This window comes from Balaenoptera physalus (genome assembly GCF_965194825.1).
Source record: "Balaenoptera physalus genome assembly, chromosome: 6".
Lineage (NCBI taxonomy): Eukaryota > Metazoa > Chordata > Mammalia > Artiodactyla > Balaenopteridae > Balaenoptera > Balaenoptera physalus.
Genome location: NC_138885.1, coordinates 13,052,465 through 13,074,282, shown reverse-complemented (window position 1 = coordinate 13,074,282; position 21,818 = coordinate 13,052,465). Strand labels below are relative to the sequence as shown.

The window sequence follows — 21,818 nt, the reverse complement described above, 5'->3', positions numbered from 1 at the left end:
CTATTGTATCTTAGTGATTTATTGAATCTTTTATTATATAGAAATCCTCTTTTTCCCTTTTTCGGGTCTGTTATTAACAAACCTTCAACAACTTTCTTTTACTATGAATTTCTCATCCTTTGTCTTTTACTCTATCTGTAGCCTTAAAGGCTTAATCTCTTTAAGTATCATATTGCTAGACCTTTTTTAAAAGTTTAAGTCTAATAATCTTTCTATTTTAACTGGAAAGTTCAGTTCATTTGAGCTTGTTCTTACCACTTATAGGCATGCTTTTTATTTGTCTTGATTTCTCATTCTCCTTTTACCTTCCTTTGTTTCCTCCTTTTGTCTTAATTTTTTTTAAGATACGCTTTGCTATCTCTAAGGTAACAATCTTACAGATTAAAATATTATTATTACAAGCACAACTTCTAGACCCCTTTTTTAAACTTTTTATTCTGAGATAATTGTAGACTCAGATTTGACTGTAAGATATAATACACAGAGATCCCGTGTGCTCTTTACCCAGTTTCGCTCAATGGTAACATCTTACAAAACTATTGTAGAAAGTCAGAAACAGGACATGGACATTGATATGCTCCATTGATCTGATTCCAGGGTCCCCAGTTGTATTTAAACTCTGCCTTTCCTTTGTGGGTAGTCTCTTCTTCCCTCTGGCTATTTCTAAAATATATATATTTTTAATCTTTGGTGTTCTGCAGTTTCGCTATGATGTGTTTCACTATGGATTTTTCTTTTTGTCTTGCTTGGGATGTACCGGGTTTTCTGCATCTGCGGTTCAGTGTCCTTCAACAATCGTGAAGATTCCCAACCATTTCCTCTTCAAATACTGTCTCTGCCCCAGTCTTTCTTCTTAAAACTCAATTAGATAGGTTGAATTTCTTCACTACTTCCTGTGGGACGTAACACCCCATCCTGTTTTCTAACTCCGTCCTTTCTGCACATAACTCTGGACGATGTTTTCTTACCTTGAATTCGTGAGTTCACTCTTCAGTTTCATTGGTTCTGCAGCTCAATTAACCCACCGAGTTTTAAATTTTAATAACTTATTATATTTTCATTTCTAGAAGACCCATTTGTTCTTTTTCAAAGCCTGCTTGGTCATTCTTTATAGTTCCTTACTCCCCTGCTTGTCTTTCCGAATTTTTCTTTTTATTTCTTTAAACATTAAGACAACAAAATGGTTTCTTTTCTTGGAGCTTTATGGGAATTCTTTAAGACCCAGATTGAAGGTGAGTTCTTCCAATGAGGACCTATGTTTGCTTCTGCTGGCGTCCTGTGGATACAAGCAATCCACAGCCCCTTTAACATGATTTACCTGCTTGGGTTTCCCGGACCACCAAGGTAGCATGAATTCTGACCAGAAACCTGCACGAAGGCCCAATTTATGGCGGCAACTTCTCAGGGAAGATTACCTTCCCTGCTCCACCCAGTACTTAAGATTAAAATGGGAGGACTCCCTCTTGTCCTCTTCTCTTCAGTAGAGTCAACCTCTTGCTCACCAGTGAGGACGCAGTGACTTCCTGTCACTCCACGTCCTGAGCAAATGCCCCAGGTCTCCAGGATTCAGCCAAAAACCTCAGGATGCAAACCAGCTCTGGCCCTCACCTCCCAGGGTTTCTGCTTTTGCTTAAGTCTGCAGATGAGTGGCTTTACTGCTTTTATTCCAGATGGGTGATCTGTTCTCGATTGGGAGGATCACTCAGACTACTAAACTCTACATGCTGCTAAAATTACAAGTTTCTTGTTTCTTTTAAACATTTAAATATAGCAATTTCATATTACATAAAAGACCTTCACGTCCCGAAGGATTAATTATGTTTTTATTCTTTTTCTCTGCTGTTTCTCACTCATCATGGATGTAATTTTGGACTAGGAGCTCGTATTTGCCATATTTTCATCTGTGGGGACCTTGAGAAACCAGATTTGACAGTGGCTTCCTCTGCAGAAGTTCAATGTTTGTTCCCGTGGAGGCTGTAAACGCAGACCACTTATTCATCAGTTTGGGGTTTCCCAGATACCACGGATAACAGAAACTGAAAGCACAACTTGTGTGACAAGGGAGTTTAGTTACAAATTAGGGGAGGCTGGTTTTCCTTTGCCTGGGACAAAGTCACGAGAGAGATCATGTCAATTTGATATCTTCAAAGGTTTTTCTCCCCAGGCCCACCTTTTCATGGATATACAGCACTTCTCCAATGCTGGCTTCGTGCCAACTCTCAACTCTCACCTAGGGACTTACCATGAGCAACCTTACAGTCCGTTTTGGGGGGTTTAAAGGGCCTCTGTTGTATCGTGCTCAGACGTATATTTCCTTTATCGGAAGAGCTCTGGTTTGCTTTAGTCATCCTATTAATTTGGCAATATTACTACAAGTGCCTGTATATGTCTTAAAGACATGATATAAAATACTCTGTGGTCTTTAGGAAAAAGAAAGCCTGCTCAATAAATGCAACAAACAGTAAAAACATACTTCAGTTCTACCCTATGACCTGTTAACGACATATTCATTCATACCGCGTCTTGACAGGGACAGAAAGAAGATGTGAAAAAAGAAAAAAAGCCAGCGTTAAGTAAAAGACATGGAAATGGGGTATTAGGGAATGCTACAGCAGAAAAAAAATTCTGGAGGGAGAGACAAGAGGCGCATCAACAAACACACACACCCAGAGAAAAGCAGACCCAGAGGACAACAGAGACCTGTAAGAGCAGTGCAGCCCTGGACTTCTGTGGAAGAAAGACAGAACATCCGTATCGCGTGGCCTGTTGATAATAGCCAGTCACACTGCCATTCTTCTAGAAAAGCCCTCAGGATGGGAAACTAAACCTGTGAACTGGTTTAACCTGGAAGCATGGTTTTCCCACATCCAGTTTAGCCTAAGACAGTTATACATCATTCAACAGCCTCTCCCCACTCGGGTCTTTGTCTCCATTTTGAGGCGTGAGAATGAAAAGGTCTCCAGGTAAATCTCACTCTCCAGTTGGGACGTTTGGGTCCAGGAACCTGCTTTTACACCCACTGTCTGGGGTACAAAAAGCCCAACCTCTCTAGTCGCACGTGGCATTTTTGAAAGAAACAAAATTTGGAAAGTTGATCACCTGTAAATTTTGCTACCCACAAGTACCGCACGCCGCTCCATAACTTTACTCATATTTTTTAAACATAAAAGTAAAAGAAGTTTAAAACTTTTATTTCTATATACATACATATTTTTTCATTGTGTAAAAAGGCCAACTACTTAAAATTCAGAGTTCTTCGACAGACATACAGCAATACCAAATGTTTTATTTCCCAGTAAAAGAGAACTAAATCTAAGTTCCTTTTCCAGAAGAGCAGACAAGGCTACATAGTTTTTATTGTGTAATCTTAATTAAAATCACCAGTAGTTAAGCATGGCCTTTGACTACACTTAGTAACATATGATTACCTATGCTCTGAACCCATCACTAAGTTGTTGGTACCGACAGGTCACTCTAGTATTTTAACTCTTCATTTAAAATTATTTATTTTGGGGGGAAAAAACACGAATAATACATTTCCTAAACCCAGCAGCTAAATTTAAAAGAAAAAAAAAAAAGCATGAGATGAGAAGATGCGAGTCATTCGTTTCCACACAACTGGAGTATCTGCAGCCGCCCCTGGTACCCGCAGAGACTGGTTCCAGGGCCAGCCGGGGATGCTCGAGTCCACAGACGCTCGAGTCCCACAGCTGCCCTGCACAGACTGTGCAGTTCTGTAAGTTTACTGAAAACAATCTGCCTATAGTGGGCCCACGCGCTTCAAACCCATGTTGTTCAAGGGTCAAGGGTAATCATGATAAACTGATAAACTCTCTCACGAGCAGCGTTAACAGACACTATCAATGCTTCCTTCTTCCAAATCCCCCAAATCACTGAACATAATAACACACTGAAAGATAACCTGGAAATAAACTTTCGTCCAAAAGTTGAGCTTTGAGTTCTTCACAAAAAATATTTTTCTGATTAGTCATAAACATTAGAGTGGCTACTTGGTGTGTGAGATAGGTAACTCCCAAAGACCATTTATTTTTCTCAATTACGATAACAAGGGAGTTGCCAGGTTTCAAATGTATTGCCTGAATTTTGAATTTAGAGCCTCCAACCACTGATTCAAAGTCATATCTTTGCCTCGTGATGCAAGTGCCTAGCGCTTGCCTCTGGAGCTAGATAATAGAATATTCAACAGACTTTATCAACAAATCTTCAAAAGGCCCATAATGATCCCTAAAATTCAGACAGGAAACTCATGACAAGATGCTAAGTGATACTCGCTGCATGTGTAGCTTTTCTAAGCAGCCCTGCTAAGTTTCGGAGCTGAAACAAACAGAAATGACGGCCTAGAGGGGCTCCAGTTCACAGGCCTCCCGGGGCCTCTGTATTCTGTCTCGTCATCACACAAGGCTGGAGGCTCTGAGCGGCCAGTTCTGTGATGGCCTGGGACGGCCCTGGGACGGAGGCCAAGGCGCACGGGGCTGCCCCGATAAGGTTCTCTTCTGGCTGATTCTGAACTCTACACGATTAAGGGCCCACAGATCACCCTCCACTTTCCCTCGAGAAGGAGAAGCAGAAATAGACTTCTTCTCATCCTCAGCCTCTTGCACAACAACTACGTAAGCAACCTTCTGACCTTGCTCTGCACAGGTAAAAGAAAACTCATAGAAAGAAGAAAAAAAAAAAAGTTCAAAATCCCCACTGCTGCATGGAATAACAGGCTGATTTTCATTGTTATACAGGTATACGAAATCAAGCAGGGCATTCTGCAAAAGATGTATAACTTCCCACATGACCTCTTCACTTTTCATCCGATGAGACGCAATACATTATTGTATTCCGCCCTCCACTCCCCATCCGTCTAGGCTGAGCAAATACTCAGGATGGTTTCTTGGGGAAGGAGAAATATAAAATGACTCATATCAACGAAAAAAGAAGAAGAAAGTCACACCCAGCCTCAGTCTCCTATCACAGATGACGCCCTCGTCGTGACGTAGGGCTTTTGTCCATTTTTCATTTTGGAAGCTTTTCATTTCAAAAACTTATCCAACCCCAAGAACCACCAGCAGGGCTTGGTGAAAGTTCAGAGTGCCCTGCTCCTTCCAAACCTAACCAGCATTTTCGGGGGGCAGGGCCTAGGACTCTGCCCTTGCAGCAAGCACCCAGGCAATTTTTACGATGAGATGAGTTTGAAGAACGCTGGTCTTTTTTTTTTTTTTTTTTTTTTTTTTTAACACAGAAAAGAACACTGATCTTGAGACTATGCTCGTCTTTTTTAAAAGTTCAGTTCCGATTTCTCCTTTGCGAGTCCCTCAAGAAGTAGTGCACGTCTCGAGATAAAACCCAGTCTACTCTGCCGGCTGGCCTTTTAGAGTGGCTAAATAACACAGGAAAGTTATCTAGCAGTTCCTAATTGTTAAATCATCCTGAGGGTTCGTGGGTCTAAGCCATTCCCTTAAGCAGACGAGGTTAACTCTAAATTTCAATTATTTGAAACATCGTGCTTACTATCTAGAGACTTTGCAAGGTCGATCTTGCCTAGCATGTTCTAATCAAAGACCTGCACCAATGAGAATAGCTCCATCTAAAATTCAAAAGAATGAAACATCACAAAGAGCCTCTTGAGAATGAGACAAAAAGAAAACAAAGTGGAGGAGGGTTCGTGTATTTCTTCCACCAGCTATATCCCCCTGTGTCACAGAGGACAAGGTTGGTGAGTGGATGAACCAAAGTATATGAATGAATGGGGTATGCGTCAGTGAGACAAACAGAAATGGTATCATACAATTCAGCAGTTTTAGGGGAGAGGAAAAAATTTTTTTAATGTCTAGAAATTACCTGCTGGAAAACCTTCACCAGCTTTGAACCTGAATTGACGATTGACACTTAAATTTATGTTTGAAAGAGGAAAGGCAAATCCTGAGAGGCCCACAAAAGCACAAAGTGAGGAGGAGGAAACGGAAGCTGAGGTGGTGCTTCAGGGGTGACAGAAGCTGGGACCCACGAGGTCACGCGACCCCCCTCCCAGCGTGGGCTCAGAGCGACGCCACGTACAGCATAGCATATTCAGGGCCCAAATTCACAAGCACAACAACCACACAAGAAAGGAGAGGAGAGCTCAGGTTGGGGGAAGGCAAAACCCAGTGGAAACAGGGTGAAGAAGAGTGGAGGGATGTGCGTGCAACGAGTCATGCAGGGACCCCGGGGAGGGCGGGGGCGCCAGGCAACACTCGTGGGGACAGGGGACCAGTGAGAGGGAGACACAGCTCGGCCACAGAGACAAACCGCTTACCCTCCGCTTTGGTGGCAGTGCCATCTTTAAGCAAATTAAAAAACAAGGGAAGGGACAACAGGGAACAGTTAGTCGCATCAAAAAAATTAAAAAGCAGAATGTTATTACTGGCTACTAAAGAAGCAAAAGTACAGTTTAAAATAAAATTAAAAGGGAAACAAGTTCAACAGCAAAGCAGAGTCGGAAGCGAGTAAGTGCACCTTCTACCGAAATCAGCTTAGGGGAATGTGCTTCTGCCTGCAGAGGACAAAACACGAAAGGGCAGCCCAGGGCCGCGCCTCAGCTGACAGCCTGACTGTGTTTCTGATGTGGCCCAACCTCATCCTCTGAAGGGTCCCCTGTTTTCTGGAACAAAGCACCAGCACAATAAGGGCGGGCGGGGAACTAAAGGACACCCAAAGGACAGAGGCAGCCAGTGAGCAGCTCCGAAAAGCTGGCCGCAGCAAGGCCTGTCCCAGCCACACGGCAAGCAGCAAGGCCGTGCAGCTCGGTACCTGAGCCAGGGCCTAGGGGCTCCGTGTCTCCCCTCACGCGTCTGGATTCTAGAAATTTGGAGAAGGATCATCAGCTTTAACGCTACCCTCCTCACAGACGTAATGTGTCAACCTCGGTAGTACCTGTAACTGCTCCTCTGAAGGATTATGTTATATTTGGGGGGCTGATTTTTTTGGTTCTTGCTGATTTGGACATGAGGAAAGCAGAGGTCGAGCTCTCAGGAAATGCTGGGAGAATGGGGAATACGCCAGTCTTGTCATTTGAAGAGGTAACACGGGGCTGAAAATTTATCATCAGCACTTCTGAAAGGTCAGTTCTGTGTCATCAGACCAGAAGACCCGAGTGCTCTGACTAGCACCAAGCAGAGTCCACAGGGTCCAGATTAGAATAGCTCAACTATGCACCGAAAAGCAAGGGCTGCTGTCACTTTACTCAGGTTTTCAAGCAGTGAAACAAACACTAACTACAGATTCTCAAGGTGGATCAAACGGAACTGAAATGAACAGAAAGCCTTCCCACCTGACTTCTCTCTTGGTAAGCACACACCAACACGGGATCCTAAACACGCCTACGTGATCTTGTAAGAGTTAAATAAACAAGAGAAAAGGAGAGCCCTTATTGGGCATCTTCCCAGTCTCAATGAGGCATTTCTGTAGAGAAAACAAGACTGACTTAACAATGTCCCACAACATACACCTTACCTTTTAAACTAATAACGTTCCTATCACAACCGCAGTTTCCTTCGCCATATAGGATAATGGTTGACAAAGGACTTTTATATGATGTCACTTGTCCCTACCCTGTGTCTGAATTAGGTGGCTATTATTACAACTCATTTATGGGTAGAGGAAACACGGCCTGGTCAAGGTCACCGAGTGACTCAAGGTCGGGCCTGGTAACCTCCTCTCGGTGTTCTCTTGCTCTGCTTCCGGGCTTTCAGAATATTAGCTGTAGGACTGACTTTGGAATTAGTTTGTAAACCACATAAGTAATAAGTCTCGATGTTTCATGAAATTTGAATTGTATCGTTTCCTTAAAATCCAAAATAAAATGGATCCAGCGAGGTCTCCAGACTTTGGCTTTGAACAACTCTGCTTTCACAAAAACAAACTCAAATAAACTATCAGCCTTACCCACAGTAGACGTGCAGTGTCTGCTGAAAAACTCACCTAGCACTCTGTCAGATATTCTTTTGAAAATGATCTTTTTACTCTTTCGGGCTTTCATCGGAGTAGGTACCCGCTCCTCCCAAGGTGACACAGGGAAGGACGACACCCTTCTGTACAACAGGGGTGCTGGTTGCTGAGTTCCTCCCGCTCCTCCGGAGCCCCCCCTTCAGGCTCTCCACCCAGGTCAGGAGGGGGGGAAACCCAGCTCTGGCCACACAGGAGGAGGCTGGGCAGCCGGGAAGGGGCACGCGGCGCTGAGGGATGCGTCCCCGACCAGAGTGACGCCCCAGAAGCGGGGACACCCACCAAAGGGGGGCTGTAAACCAGAGGCCAGCGTGGAGGTCAGAGCACAGGTCAGCGCACAGACGCACTTACTCTGAAAGGCCAGCCCTGCAACCGCCTCAACTCCAGTTCCTGGTAATTTGCTACACGGATGGCTCTGAGCAGAGGTTAAGGGTCATCGCAAACGGCAGACTCGGGGGAAGGGTCACGGGGCTGGTTACCTAAGGAGGCGTACGAGCCAGGAGGCAAGGCTGCCGCGGAGCTGAAGGGCGCTGCACCGGGAGCCGAGGGAACCTTGGATTTGGCGCTGGCGGCTGCGTTCACGTCTATGTCGCTTCGAGAGCGCTGCAGGGACCCCGTGGTGGACACGGATTTGCTGCTGACTGTGGAAGCTGCAGGGGGAGGAGGGAACCTTAGCAACGACGGTAAGGGCCATGCGAGAATGTTAGACGTGCATCGCTGACGCGTGCCCTGCTTCTCCTGAGAACAGACGTCAAGCTCTGACAAAGGCTGGAGCACACAGCACCGGCCGACAGTGTCCCCTGATCGCTGGACACAGCTCAGCCGATGCTGCAGGAAACGACAAGTGGCCGCAGCTCCGCACGCCCCCATCATCAGAGACCATAAACCCCACAGAAACGGACCATGTTTCCGGTTCACGTGAGCAGCGAAGTAATGAAAACGCGATCGTGTCTGGCCGGGGTGGCAGGAAGGCGCACCCCCAGCTGGACGCTCCCCCTCTCGGGAACGTGCCCTCCTGCCCTCCCACAGCCGCCGGCTGCCTGCCGCTGGGAGCATCCCGAGTGGCCCCCGCTCCCCCGGCGAGTGCTCGGAGCACAGGGGCGCCCCCCCGCGGCAGCTCTGTGGGCGAGGACAGGTCTGCCGGCCCAGTGGGAGCTCAGGGCACGGCGGGCCCTCCGCAGACCCTTCCCGCCGCTGCTCAGCCCGCCCCAGGCTCAGGGCCTCCTCCGCGGCGCCCGCCTTACCTCTGGAGGTGGCACTGCCAGTAGGGCTTCTCTTGGCGGAGAGCGGCCGACTGGAAATAAAGGGACACGTCTGTCTATTATCAAAGGTGCACTGTATCTGCATTGATACAAGCACAATCTACAGCGCGAGATGACGATAATAAAGGACTGCTTCAGGCTTCTCAGAATTCTACAGGTACCTTGGACCACAATCTTATAAACCCCCGATTTAGGAAAAGTTCTAGCATTCTATTTTGGACTACCTTTCAAACACACAGAGGGAAGTCTTAAACAGCAACAGGGATCAGAGGTACCGAGAGAAGATGGTAGCACGTTCAGTCCCAGGGTTTGAAAGCCCTCCCTTTCCAAAGCTGTCTCCAAGTTAACACTTCTGTTGTCTTAGAAGACACCCTGAACAATTCGCTTGTGTTACTCCAAAACTGTGTTCCAGGACTGCCACGTAAATTGAAGTACAAACTACCTGCCGCAGGGACCAGGGACCAGGCCACTCGTTTCTCACCTCCCCACAGCATCTTCCCCAGCACCAGCCTCCACCTGAATTAAGGGGGAATGGCAACGGCACGCAGATGGACCAAAGCACAGGGAGAGTCTGCGTGCTCGTGCAGCCGACGTTCCACAGCCGCAGCCCTTACTTGAGACTCTCCTGCGAGCTGGAGGACGAGCGGTCCGACTGGGGCAGCGACACCACGCTGTCCGAGCTCTTCAGGTGGCTCTGCAGAGCCCTCTGGTAGGAGGGCTCCAGGTTGTGGTACAGGTGCTCCGCCTCCCTGCTGAAGTGACTGTGGAAACCCCAGTAACACCTGGAAAACACGCGGCCTCCTGTCACGGCTATGCACCTGGGACGCTGTCAGGGAGGGGACCCCCCCCCCGCCCCCCGCCACCAGCCCCTGTGACCGGCGGCGGCCGTGGCCTGAGGAAAACTGAGAACCGCGGACGTCTGGTGGAGCGTCACCTCCCAGCTCCCGGCCTTGGTGACTCCGGCCCAGCTGGCTCTCAGTCGCGTTAATGAAATGGATAAAATGGAAATTAAAGAGCCCGACTTGCCAGACTGGGAGACTCAGGGAAGATGGAGCCAAACCAACGAGAACTACACCCAGAACGCGAGGGGGACCCGGTCATGGACACCTTTATAAATGCAACGTGACGCTCCCTGGTTCCAAGTACTTAAAACGGCTTTAGGTAACGAGAACAAAAGAAAACCAGGACGAGGCTCACAGCTACTTGAAACCTGTACTGTGTTACGATCAAAGGACAAGAAAAAACTGGGGTGGAGGCACCAAATATAAGACGAGGGTGAAGAACGGCGTACGCAGACCGTTAACAAATCCGCTCCTAGTAGTTTTTACTTTTTAGCCACCGCTCGTCATGCCCCTTCTTTTGGTAGGAACTTCCCAGCACGAGGTTGCGGTGAGCACTGCAGGGTCAAGAGTGAGTCCTCCACACGCTCCGAAACCAGGGAACCACGGCTTAACTGAGAGAGCAGTCAGAGCAGGAAGTACTGGGCCAGGGTGTGCTCGTGCAGCTGAGCAAGTCCGCAGTGTGCCAGGATGTAAGGACTGGCTGTAACCCGGGTCAGTCAGAAGAGCCGGTCAACTACAGAAGCGCAGAAAAACAGCCACAGGGCAAAACGGGAAGCTTTTTTTTCTCTCTGAGCTGCCCGAGAGGGAGGACATCTTGGCGTCAAGCTTCTGCTACTTACGGTCACGATGGCACCTTCACCCGCAGGATGGCGCTGGACGTGGGGACCCAGCCTCACAACCACGGCATAACCAGTCCCGACGGCCAGACGGCCCCAAACGCAAGCGGGGACAGAGAGCTGTGGTCTGCAATCAGCCCCCCTCCCTCCTGGAGGGGCTCACTGCCCCGGCACGCCACCCCCGTGATGCCTGCAGAGCTGTGATCCCAGGGAGAGAGTCCCCGTGAGCAGGATTCTTCACGGTAAGTCAACAAGCCACTGGGACCCACAGAGCTTAGTGAGTGAGAGAAAACACGGGGCACGCAGACAGGTGCTTCGCCAGCTCACGCAGCAATTTCTCATAAATTTAAAAATGAGCTTTCTGTGTCTACTTCAGTCTACTTTATGTTCAAACAGTACCAGTCTTTCAGGCCTGGACATTCAACCCAACAACCCTCGAAAAAGAAAACTAGAGAGAGATTTTGAAATGCCTTTTGGGTCATATTTAAAGGTCATGATTAACAAAACATGTCCATGTGACTTAATGAGCTTTCGTAAGGCCATCTGGACAGTGCACCTGAAATAGAAAAGTAGTGAATCGGGAAAGTGGTGTTCAGCCAACACTTACTTTCTGGCTTCTATCCGTGCTTCCGAATCAGCATCGTGTATTCCCTTCTTTATTGTTTCCGCTAATACTGATATGTGTCTGGATATTTAGAGGACAAAGCAGGAACAATCATTAATATATGGTCTTATGCGGATACAAACAGGTGTTGAGAAATAACTCCCAAATGGCAATGTGGAAGGTACAGGCCCTTTGTGCCCAGAGAGTCAACAAACATGCAGCCTAGAAAATCAGCACACTCCGCAGATCTGCTAACTCATTCCTGATTCTGTCCCAGTACCTATTCCCACCCCTTCCCTACCTGATAACCCTACTCTCCTGAGACTTTTTTTTTTTTTAAGTAACGGCTGATGTATTTCAGGCCATGCTTACTTAGTTCAATCTTTTATGAACTCAAACAACGAAACCCTTCCTTCTCCATGGTCAGAACAAGTCTCCATGGAAATCATAATGAGCTAGTAATAATCCTAATACTGCAGAGACTCTCTGCGTCAGGTTTCTGTAACTAAAGAATGTTTTTTCAAGTTCCCCTACGTAACACGAACAATTTTATGAAATTATGTCTCTGTTTTATACACAGGTGTTCTCTTAGTTACATTCTACCCTAGCTGAGAAGAAATCGTTACACTGTCTCGTTGAATATGGACCGGTTTTAAGAAAAGGGCAATGACTGGAGTGAAGAGTTTCACAGGACAGAGGCGAGGCGCCAGTCTTACCAGTGCCCCACCTCAGTCCTCAGTCCTTCACTCATCCAGCAGGCATCTGGTGAGAACCTGCCAAGCGGCAAGGCTGAGCGGAAGTGAATAAACACACGAGGCCACATCTGAGTCAATCACGTTTTCCTGCCCTGCTCACCTGGCCCTGGTGTTCAATCCCTCATTCCACCTTCCCACTCTAAATTCCAAAACTATCACCAAATAAAGAGGGTATAAAACCCAAGAGATTAAAGAAGAAGAAAATATTTTTTAAATGTGTGACCATCCTCTCGATCCAAAGTATTTTCAGATGAACTTTCACCTCTGGGAGGCCTGGCTTTCTTCATCTCTGAGCACTGCAGGACTGAACTGGACTCCAGGCGTACTCATGTGTTAAACTCCCACTACTCGTAACCTGTTTAGTATGTTGTAAAGTTCTTCACAAACTACACAACACACCATGAAAAACCGGGTGGCACAGTATCATCAACTATCAGCTCCAAATTTAACTCAGAAAGAATAACAGGCACCTAAAATTGACAGGAACTAAAAATGGCAAAGAATGAACCTCAAAATAGAGACAAGCTTCTGTAAGAATTCTGCATCGTGAAGATGTGAAACTTAGCACACACCAGCCTGAATAAAGAGAAAACTGCTGACTTTCTGATACAGAGGGATCAGAAAGAAAACTTTCAAATGAGTGAAATTCCTTTAAGGATTTTCAAAGTTACCCCTCGCCTACTAAGAGCATCTTTAAACCTTTTTTAACTCGTTGGGACTGACAGGATGCCAGGCAGCAGATCAGAGCCGCTGCAGAGGGAGTCCTGGCCATGCAGTGTCCCGGGGCACCCCGGGTCACACCTCAAGGCTAACGTGACAGTCAATGGAGCTCACTAAGAGCCTCTGCCAGTGGTAGGTGCCTCACATCAGCATCAGGAGAAATAACACCAGTAATCACGCAAATCAACGCTTGGATTCCTTCCCTTCTTATAAAAGGTGGGTCGGACCACTCGCTGAGATATTAAATCTCAAGATTCAATTCAGAGGGAAAACCAGCAAATCAGATGCTCACCGTTCCAGTGAATGTGTCTGCCATTCTTGTAAAAGTAAATCTAAAAATTCAAAACAGCGCCTGAAAATTGTGAAGAGAAAAATATGTAACTTAGTCATTTGTATGTTAATGAAAATAAAAGCTTTTTTCTTAAGTGACCCAACACTACTTTTTATAATTGATAAATTTCTTCTATTTTTTTTTTTTAAGATTTTTTTTTTTTTGATGTGGACCATTTTTAAAGCCTTTATTGAATTTGTTACAGTGTTGCTTCTGTTTTATGGGGGGATTTTTTGTTTTTTGGCCGCGAGGCATGTGGGATCTCAGCTCCCGGACCAGGGATCAAACCTGTACCCCCTGCATTGTAAGTGCAGAGTCTTAACCACTGGACCACCAGGGAAGTCCCATCTTCTATTTTTTTTATGATTCAAAAAATGGAACATAAAGATGGAATCAGAATTGACTGAAAACCAAAGCAGATCAAAATAATTAAGCACCTATGGTGGTCCAGAAGAAAAATCACAAAGTTATAGGGACGGGATACAGGAGAGTTCCCTTCAAATCAGAAACTTGGGCTTCATGGCAACGTTACTGAAAGGGTGTATCACTGTTACTTGTTTTTATTCTACCTCAAATGATACATTAATGCAGGAGCTACAGGTGCACAAAAGATCCGAGTACATTACAGAATCAGGGAATTAGTCTTTGCATTAATTCCAAAGAATGCCTTGTACAAAAAAAGTAAAACATACCCTGGAAAACCAAGTGTTTACCCAATTTTCCTGCCAAGTATTTAAAACAGATTTTTCTCTAGCTACTTGGCCATTTTCCTCTCTGCAACCTTTCAACATCCTTTCTTTTCACTTCTGTGATCTTTCTTGATCTGATCTGTACACAAAAACAATGCTGGTCTCATCTCCTTTGGATTATAACACCACTTCGGGTCCTACCTCCTCATCATTTCCTTTTTCTAAATTCCAGGATAACTATCTTTGTAGGAATAAATATTATTAGACTTAAGGAAATAAATCAGAAGGCAATCTTTCTCTAACGATCACTTTCTTTCCCATGGTCTTCCCAATTCAAAACCTCATAATCCACACAATTAATCACTCAGTAAATCTTGAATAAACCCTTCCCCTATGCTAGATGCTAGACATACAATGGTAACCGAGACACAATCCAGCGAGCAAGACAGACAAGGAACAGTTACCACGTGATGTGCCGGGAGCACAGGGGCTTCAGGAGGGCCCAGGGGAGCTGCGCAGCTCAGTCCCAGGGCTGCTGCTAATAGTGGGGGCCGGGGGAGCGGTCGGTGAAACAAACCTTCTCCAAGGATAGACACTGACCTCTGCCCACACCCTTTCTCACCACCGCTGTCCCCCCCTCGGCCCCAGCCCAGGCCACGGTCACTCTACCTCTGCCCTTTGTCCGTGTCATTTCCTGGTGTGGACTTTCCTTGTCTCTTTAGGTTGTGTATGCATATATGTCTACGTTTACTTATTTCTTAGTGAATCCAGCCATCTTTAGTGCTAATTCTTGTCTTCAATGTGTTTCAGAACAATCTATTTCATCGAAAATATCCCAGGTAAATTAGGTTTTGTTTTCAACTTTTTAGAAGGCTAAAATCATATACAGAAGTACATCGATGTTGGCATTATTTAAACACTGCATTATTTAAGCACATCTGGTTAGAACTTGTGTCTTTTCTTCAACGAGTCCTACTCCTCATTCAAAGGGCAGCTCAGTTTTTTTTTTAACTTGTCTATGAGGCTTCTAGGGAATATATCAGCTAGTTTTAATCACTGCCCTCTGAATGCCTAAATCCACAACACATACGTTGCAACTCACTCTTACATTGCTTTGCATTATTGTTTTTAATCTCACCAACTAAATTATAAACTTCTTAAAGGCAGGGAGATTGGGCAATCCATTTCTTACAAGTTCTATGAAGTGAAGCTAGCGACAGGTTGAATACAGGACAGAAAGCGTGCTGCCTTGGTTACACTGCCCCCTCTGGCTCTCTTTCCCTTCCTGAAGGCAGAGGGACTGGGTCCAGATGGTCCCTAGTACTCCTTTCAGCAGTAAGACACGTGGCTCTGACTAAACACAGGAACGCCAGTCTGGGTGTACGGCTCGGAAACCAGTGAAGGGGATGGCGTGTCTGCCGTAACGGTGACTGCACGTCGCTACTCAAATTCAGCACCACAGGCTAGAACTGTTCAATGCTAGGGACCGAAGTGTTACCGCCTGAGATTCCTATGTTGACGCCCTAACCCCCAGCATGACGGTATTTGGGGACGGGGCCCTGGGGGAGCAGTGAGGTTCACGGGGGGGTCCTGAGAGCGATGCTCGCATGACGGGATTAGCGGCCCTCTAAGAAGAAACACTAGAGGGCGCTCCCCTGCCCCCACCGCCGTGAAGACACAGCAAGAAAGCGGCACCTGCAAGCTGCTTCCATTAGAACCCAACCCTGCCGGACCCTCATCTCAGAATTCCAGCCTCCAGAGCGGTGAGAAAATACCCGCCTGTCGTTCAAGCCGCCCTGCGCACGGTATTTCTGTTACAGCAGCCCAAGTCAACTGATACGCTAAACAGCCCGTAACGTTCCCCACAGAGACGTGTCGCTTCACCAGAGGAACCGCCTTGCCCAAAGCAAACACGCTTTCCAAACTGCTCCTGGAAACCCAAATCAACAGTGACAATGTAACTGCAGCAGCAAAGTCTCAGGATGGCTGCCATTCACTGAGTTTCCACCGAGCGTCAAGCCCCTTCTACCGAAGTGACTGAGAGCCCGCAGAACAACTCCCTCCCCAGCGCGTGGGAAGTCCACCACCGGCCCGCACCTCGACGGCCAGGCGCTGGACTTGGGGGGTTGGGGGGTGCCCGGAGCTGCTCTGCCCCCGAGGGCGGCTGGGCTGTGGTTCGGCGACACTCCACCGAGCCACGCTGCCGCAACAGTCAGCCTTTTCGGTGGAAGGAGAACGCGTCTTTCTCCCTGGCTTTACGCAGCTGGCTCATTCCCCTCTTTTCTCCCTTGCCTTCCATGTGGCTGGGAACACGATGGCAGTGGGGGCCGCCTCACGCTTGGAAAGATCCCCCCACCTGTGAAACCCTGGCGGGTCCAACGTGACGGCCCAGGAAAGGAGAGGAACAGCGGGCGGCCAGGGGCATCTGGGCTCGACGCCTTGGAGTGAAGGGCCCTCTCCTGGGCTGGATCAAGACGCGGAACCACCGGAACCGGGCCGAAAGACTGCTTGCTCTCCAGGCCTGCATTCATTTACCCCGCAAAGCTCCTGACCTGGTCTACTGAAGGCTTAAAGTCCATGAATCCTCTGAAAACCTACACAAACCTTCTGTGTATCTACACTTTCCTGGGAAGAGGGTCCACAGACTTTAGGACTCGAAAGCCTCTGAGTCACCAGTCCAGACCCACAGATCCCAGCTGGAAGCACAGAGCCCTGACCCCACACGTGGGCTGGGGCAGCTCAGCAGGACCCAAGACAAAGCCCCCGCGGGCCACCCAGGCTGTACCTTCAGGGTCTGCCTCCCCTCAACATAAGCAGCTCAGGGGGTAACCCTTCGGTCCCTAGCATTGAACCGTTCTAGCCTGTGGTGATAAATCTGAGTGGCGACGTGCGGTCACGGTGACAGCAGCACAAGCCTGACTGGTGAGGATTCAGAGTGCCAGGGATCACGCCAGAAGCCGCAAACAACGCACGCCTCCTGCTATCCTACGTTAATACAAGTAACGGCCGCCGAGCTCCCAGGCGGGCAGCCACGGCCTTCACTCAGGGAACGGGGCAGAGCGATGACAGAGGCAGAGGGACCATCTCAGGAGGAAAATGCGCAGGGGGTACACTCCCCCTCCCCCCGCCCCGCCCACATAACCCACACACACACTCGCTCTCACACTACCCACACAGACAGAAGTAACAGGCCTTCCAAATTGGCTTTCCAGACAACTGAGATCATGAGCCTTCAGTCCAAAGGCATCTATCACAGCAGTCGTAAATCATATTAACCATTTCAAACATACACTTTTTTGCATGGAGGTAAATTTGAAATTTGTTCCGGTTTTTAAACAATTCAAAACTAATGAGAAAAATTCTTTAAAAATTTACCTTCTAACGGCGACAGACTTGGAGGTACAGTTGCTTGTTATGATGGGTATTAGCCTAGGGATGTGTGTGTGCTGCGGAAGAGAACAAAAATCGGAGGTGAACACTTGAAAATGCAAAGCTAAGACAACCACTTCCTTACTAACCTACCTAAAGCACCCGCATATTCAGATTAGAATTTCACTGAGTTTAAAAAGGAGAAAGACTTCTATTGGATATTGCCAAAGGGCATGACAGAATTTACAGAGCCAAAACAGGCAACATGATGACAAGTAAGTAAGTCTAAAATCAAAACAAATCACTGGTATGAAGTCTAAATTACCTGAGCAGTAGAGATCTGAATGAGTAAAAAGCAGTCAGCAGGCCAATATAGTTTAATATTATTTCAACAGAAATGTCTGATAACGGCTTTTGGTTTAATACCTGAAGTAGGCAGTGCAAACAGTAAGAACTACAAATAATATGAAGTAAGCAACCCACAGTAATCACGAATATTCTGGATAGATTTCAGTTAACATCAAGACCCAGTTTCAAGGGTTGCCTCTGGGGAAAAGGGACTTGACAGTGGGGAGAAGGTGATGCAAAGAACTTATTAAGCCTTTGTGAACTATTAGGTTTTACTGAAAACCTGCACGTAAATTACTTGGCTAATTACTTGGATTTAAGTAAATGAGTGTTTTGAAAACTTAACTGAAGATAACATTTTGTTTCTGGGCTTAGGTACAATTATTTAAATAAAATGTCTGGCGAATAACAAAACCACAAGCACAAATACCTAAAATGGAAGGGCTGGGGATTAAGGAGGGAAGAACAGAAGTGATACCTGGACACATAAAGAACAGGGTATAAACTCAGAAGCAGACACCCGTGTTCAAACGTTTAAAACCGATGACGGTGGAAGAGCAACACCTCAGTAACTATGCATCACACCCAGAGTTCACACTAGGGAACGTAAAAGGCTCACGTGCGACAGTTACGTGGGGTAAAAAGGCCAATGTTGTACGTACGGTATTATTCCACAGACATACTCACTCAAATGAAAAATGTCTCTGATAACTGCTTATCAACCAGCAACATTTACCACTTGCTTACTCTATGTACGGCCCCAAAATATACTCACCCGAATGATTAACCTAACAGCTACAACACCAGAGGTGGCCATAATTTTGGCACTGTTCGGAATTAAATTAAAGATCGTTGGCATAATGGCTTCAGCTCCATGGTCAAACTTGTTCCCCAGCACTGATGACAGATGCCTATAACCAGAAATGAACACTGAACTGAAGTCAGAGTTCTTGCCAACCGTGTAGCACATAACCCTCTTAACATTTTACAGCCTTCATGTAAAGTTATCTAAGGACAAAGGACAAAGGTCTAAGTAAAATACTCTACAAATACTTCCGATGTGCATATAGAGGACTTCGCAAATAGCCACTAGCCCAAGAGTCTGCTCTTTTTTTTAAATAAATCAATCACTTCCAACTAATTAAAATAAATAAAGTCCATGAATAGCAAAAAACAAATTAGTCATATACTAATAAAACACAAATAAGAAAAAGCTCTTTCACCCCCTTTTTTTCTTTTGCTGTTTATCTTTAACATATAACATTCACACTTCAGTGTCTGAGGTCAAAACTTTAAACAGCTGCAAAGCCACCTTACTATTATTGCTGCTGCTCTGATATTCTAACGTATTTTCTAAGACAGAAGTTTTAGATACTGATACAGGTTTAGTGAGGATAAAAAAAAATTTCCCCGCAGTACACGCCTTTAACCTTATAGCTATAGTACTCTTCTAGAAACAAACATTCTAATAATCATGCTATCACCTGCCAGCAAAATCAGTGAAAAAGCTGAGGACAAAAGTTTACAAAATTTCATTTTTCCATATTATTAATAACTGCTTCAAGTTTAAAATAGAGGCTTCAGAGCTAAGTCACTGAATAAAATTTAAAATCTGTCAGACTTAACATAACTGGTCAGGAACTATTGTAAAAGTGCTAACAGAAGCGTAACTGGAATGGGTCTCGGAGACCAGTCGAAAGTTCCGTGAAAGAGACCCAGTGGGTGTATTCAATGAACCATCTCTGAAGCACCGTCATGAGGCTATTTTATGATGTGAGAATCGGGAGCATTGCAATCCTTACCCCAAGGTGATACAAGCCTCCCGCACTACCTGAGACCGCAGATCCTTAGCCGATAGTTTAAAGGCTCCGTCCAAAAGACGCAAATGTTGGAAGAAGTTATCATACTCAGCAGCACCAGCCAAAAGTAAAGATCTAATCTTTTTTAGCTAAGGGGATGGAGAAAACGAAGAGACAGACAAAACAATTCTTAGAACAGAATATACAAAACAATAGAAGCCATCAAATATTAGAGATCAACATCAAAGTTAAATGATAGAGAGTTTTCCAAAAAGAATTCAGCCAACTAAATAGTTGCTGATATATCTAGGTATCATAAATAAGAACCAATAATTTTTAAAATTAGTGTCTGTGATAAACGGATTACAATTCTTCTGTAAAGCGTACTTTTTAATGGGAAACAGTTTAGTGATTTACAGATGCTGTGATGCTAAGGACAGGGTAACTAAACCCTCACTGCAGCCTGTAGAAGCTCCTTCCTTGAGCTCACCTTCCCCCGCACCCCACTCCAACCGCCATTCACTCAGTGAATCATAGGAAGAAGTGACGCTACAGCCGTTGCACAGTACGCGCCGCTGTGTCTTTACTAAAGGGCTAGTGTGCATCCGAAACAGACACACAGCAGTGTTCCCAGCCCTCTTCCTGCCAGACAACCAACGCACGATCGCTCTCCTCAGAAAAGACACGCCTTCACTTAATGCCCCTGCACTTTAATGTTCAGCCCACTTCTTTTCATTAATCCACTTTTAAAAACAGAGGGGGCAGAAGTGCTGTGAAGAAAGCAAGGGACAGAGAGACACATACTGAAAACATCACTAAAAAGCCGCTTTCCTGGCCAACGGTCACAGAATTACATCTTTACTGAGGTAGGAGCGGCGGTCGTACCACAGGTAGGTCTCTGCTAAAAGTACAGGACACACAAAAAGATAGAAGCTGGCATGTCTGAAGAACAGAAGTGAAGTAATCTACTAAAAAGGCAATGTGTAAATATGGAAGCTTACATTTAAAATATTTACTACTTAAAATTCATCACAGCTGCACCCCAATTTCGTAACAAAGTATTCAGACCATGTCAATATCGAATGCAAATGTAATCGCACAGTCAGTGGCTTACAGCATTTACTCTCTGCTCCCAATCGTGCTTGTCATCAGAGAGTATTTCCCTAATCTTGTTTATCGACTCCTCAAGGTCTCGGCTGGAGTAAATCTGTAAGCAGAATTAATTTACAATCAATAGGAGAAAATTTACAGAATAAACAAAGAGTATTCCTTAATTACCTGAAGTCAAGGGCACTTAGTAAGCACAGTAAAAGAAATTATTTCATTTTTCAGAAGGGCCTTCGAGATAACATCTAGTCACGTTTGTCTTAGACTGAGCTTCTTTCCCGCTGTGAACGTATATCGACTAGATCCGATGCCCATGTATGGATAACCTTGCCTCAAATATGGCTTTACTATAAGTTAACAGATAATTTCATGTACAAAAGAGAAAAAAGCCCACTGGGGAACCGGCAGTGATGCACACGTCATTGATTACTCTTAGCGTTTTTTTGTAACACCACATTATACAGGCAGACCTCGGAGACATTGCCGGGTCGCCTCCAGACCCCTGTGATAAAGTGAATATCGCAATGAAGCAAGTCACACGAATTCTTTTGGTCCCCTAGACTGTAGTCTATTAACTGTGCAATAGCATTATGTCTTAAAAAAAAAAAAAAAGTGTGCATACCTTAATTTAAAAATACTTTCTTGCTAAAAAATGCTAATCATCCTCTGAGTCTTCAGTGAACTGTAATCTTTTTGCTGATGGAGGGTTTGAAAATATTGTGAGAATTACCAAAATGTGACACAGAGACACGAGGTGAGCAAATGCTGTTGGAAAAAGGGCACCAACAGACGTGCTCGACGCAGGGTGGCCACAGACCTTCGGTCTGTAAAACTGCAGTATCCGTGAAGCACAACAAAGCGAAGCGCAATACAGCAAGTACGTCTGTACTTGTAACTTTAAGTACTTTCAGGTCTGCTCTCTCATTTATCCTCACATATTACTCATAAGACAGTGAGGGGGGGAAAAAAAACAACAACCAAGAGTGAGGCATGCTGGGAAGGTCAAGGACGTAAGGATGGTCCTGAGCCTAAAACACTTGTTACCTGCTTTATACACACATGGTGACCAAGGATTCACACAGACATTAAGCGCTGCAGGAATCCAGAGCACGGACACCCGATCAACAAGAGACAGTGCTGAGGCACAGGGCAGTCTGAACAGCG

General features: G+C 45.8%; 1 protein-coding gene across 18 annotated transcripts in view; it reads right to left on the bottom strand.

The window, feature by feature from the left end:
- Positions 1-21,818, bottom strand: part of CLASP1 (cytoplasmic linker associated protein 1) — a 261,977-nt gene that overhangs the window by 92,470 nt on the left and 147,689 nt on the right. For 12 of the 18 annotated variants that reach the window (XM_082465781.1, XM_082465779.1, XM_082465780.1 and 9 more), the window contains 10 exons: positions 20,662-20,754; positions 19,551-19,696; positions 18,524-18,659; positions 17,407-17,477; positions 13,304-13,363; positions 11,540-11,617; positions 9,869-10,036; positions 9,237-9,286; positions 8,472-8,642; positions 6,799-6,846 (listed from right to left, as the gene is read on the bottom strand). In XM_082465781.1, coding sequence (XP_082321907.1) covers positions 6,799-6,846; positions 8,472-8,642; positions 9,237-9,286; positions 9,869-10,036; positions 11,540-11,617; positions 13,304-13,363; positions 17,407-17,477; positions 18,524-18,659; positions 19,551-19,696; positions 20,662-20,754 — 1,021 coding nt within the window. Of the gene's footprint in view, positions 1-6,304; positions 6,329-6,798; positions 6,847-8,471; positions 8,643-9,236; positions 9,287-9,868; positions 10,037-11,539; positions 11,618-13,303; positions 13,364-17,406; positions 17,478-18,523; positions 18,660-19,550; positions 19,697-20,661; positions 20,755-21,818 lie in introns of all 18 variants that reach the window. The other 6 variants (XM_082465777.1, XM_082465783.1, XM_082465784.1 and 3 more) reach the window with 2 other exon arrangements.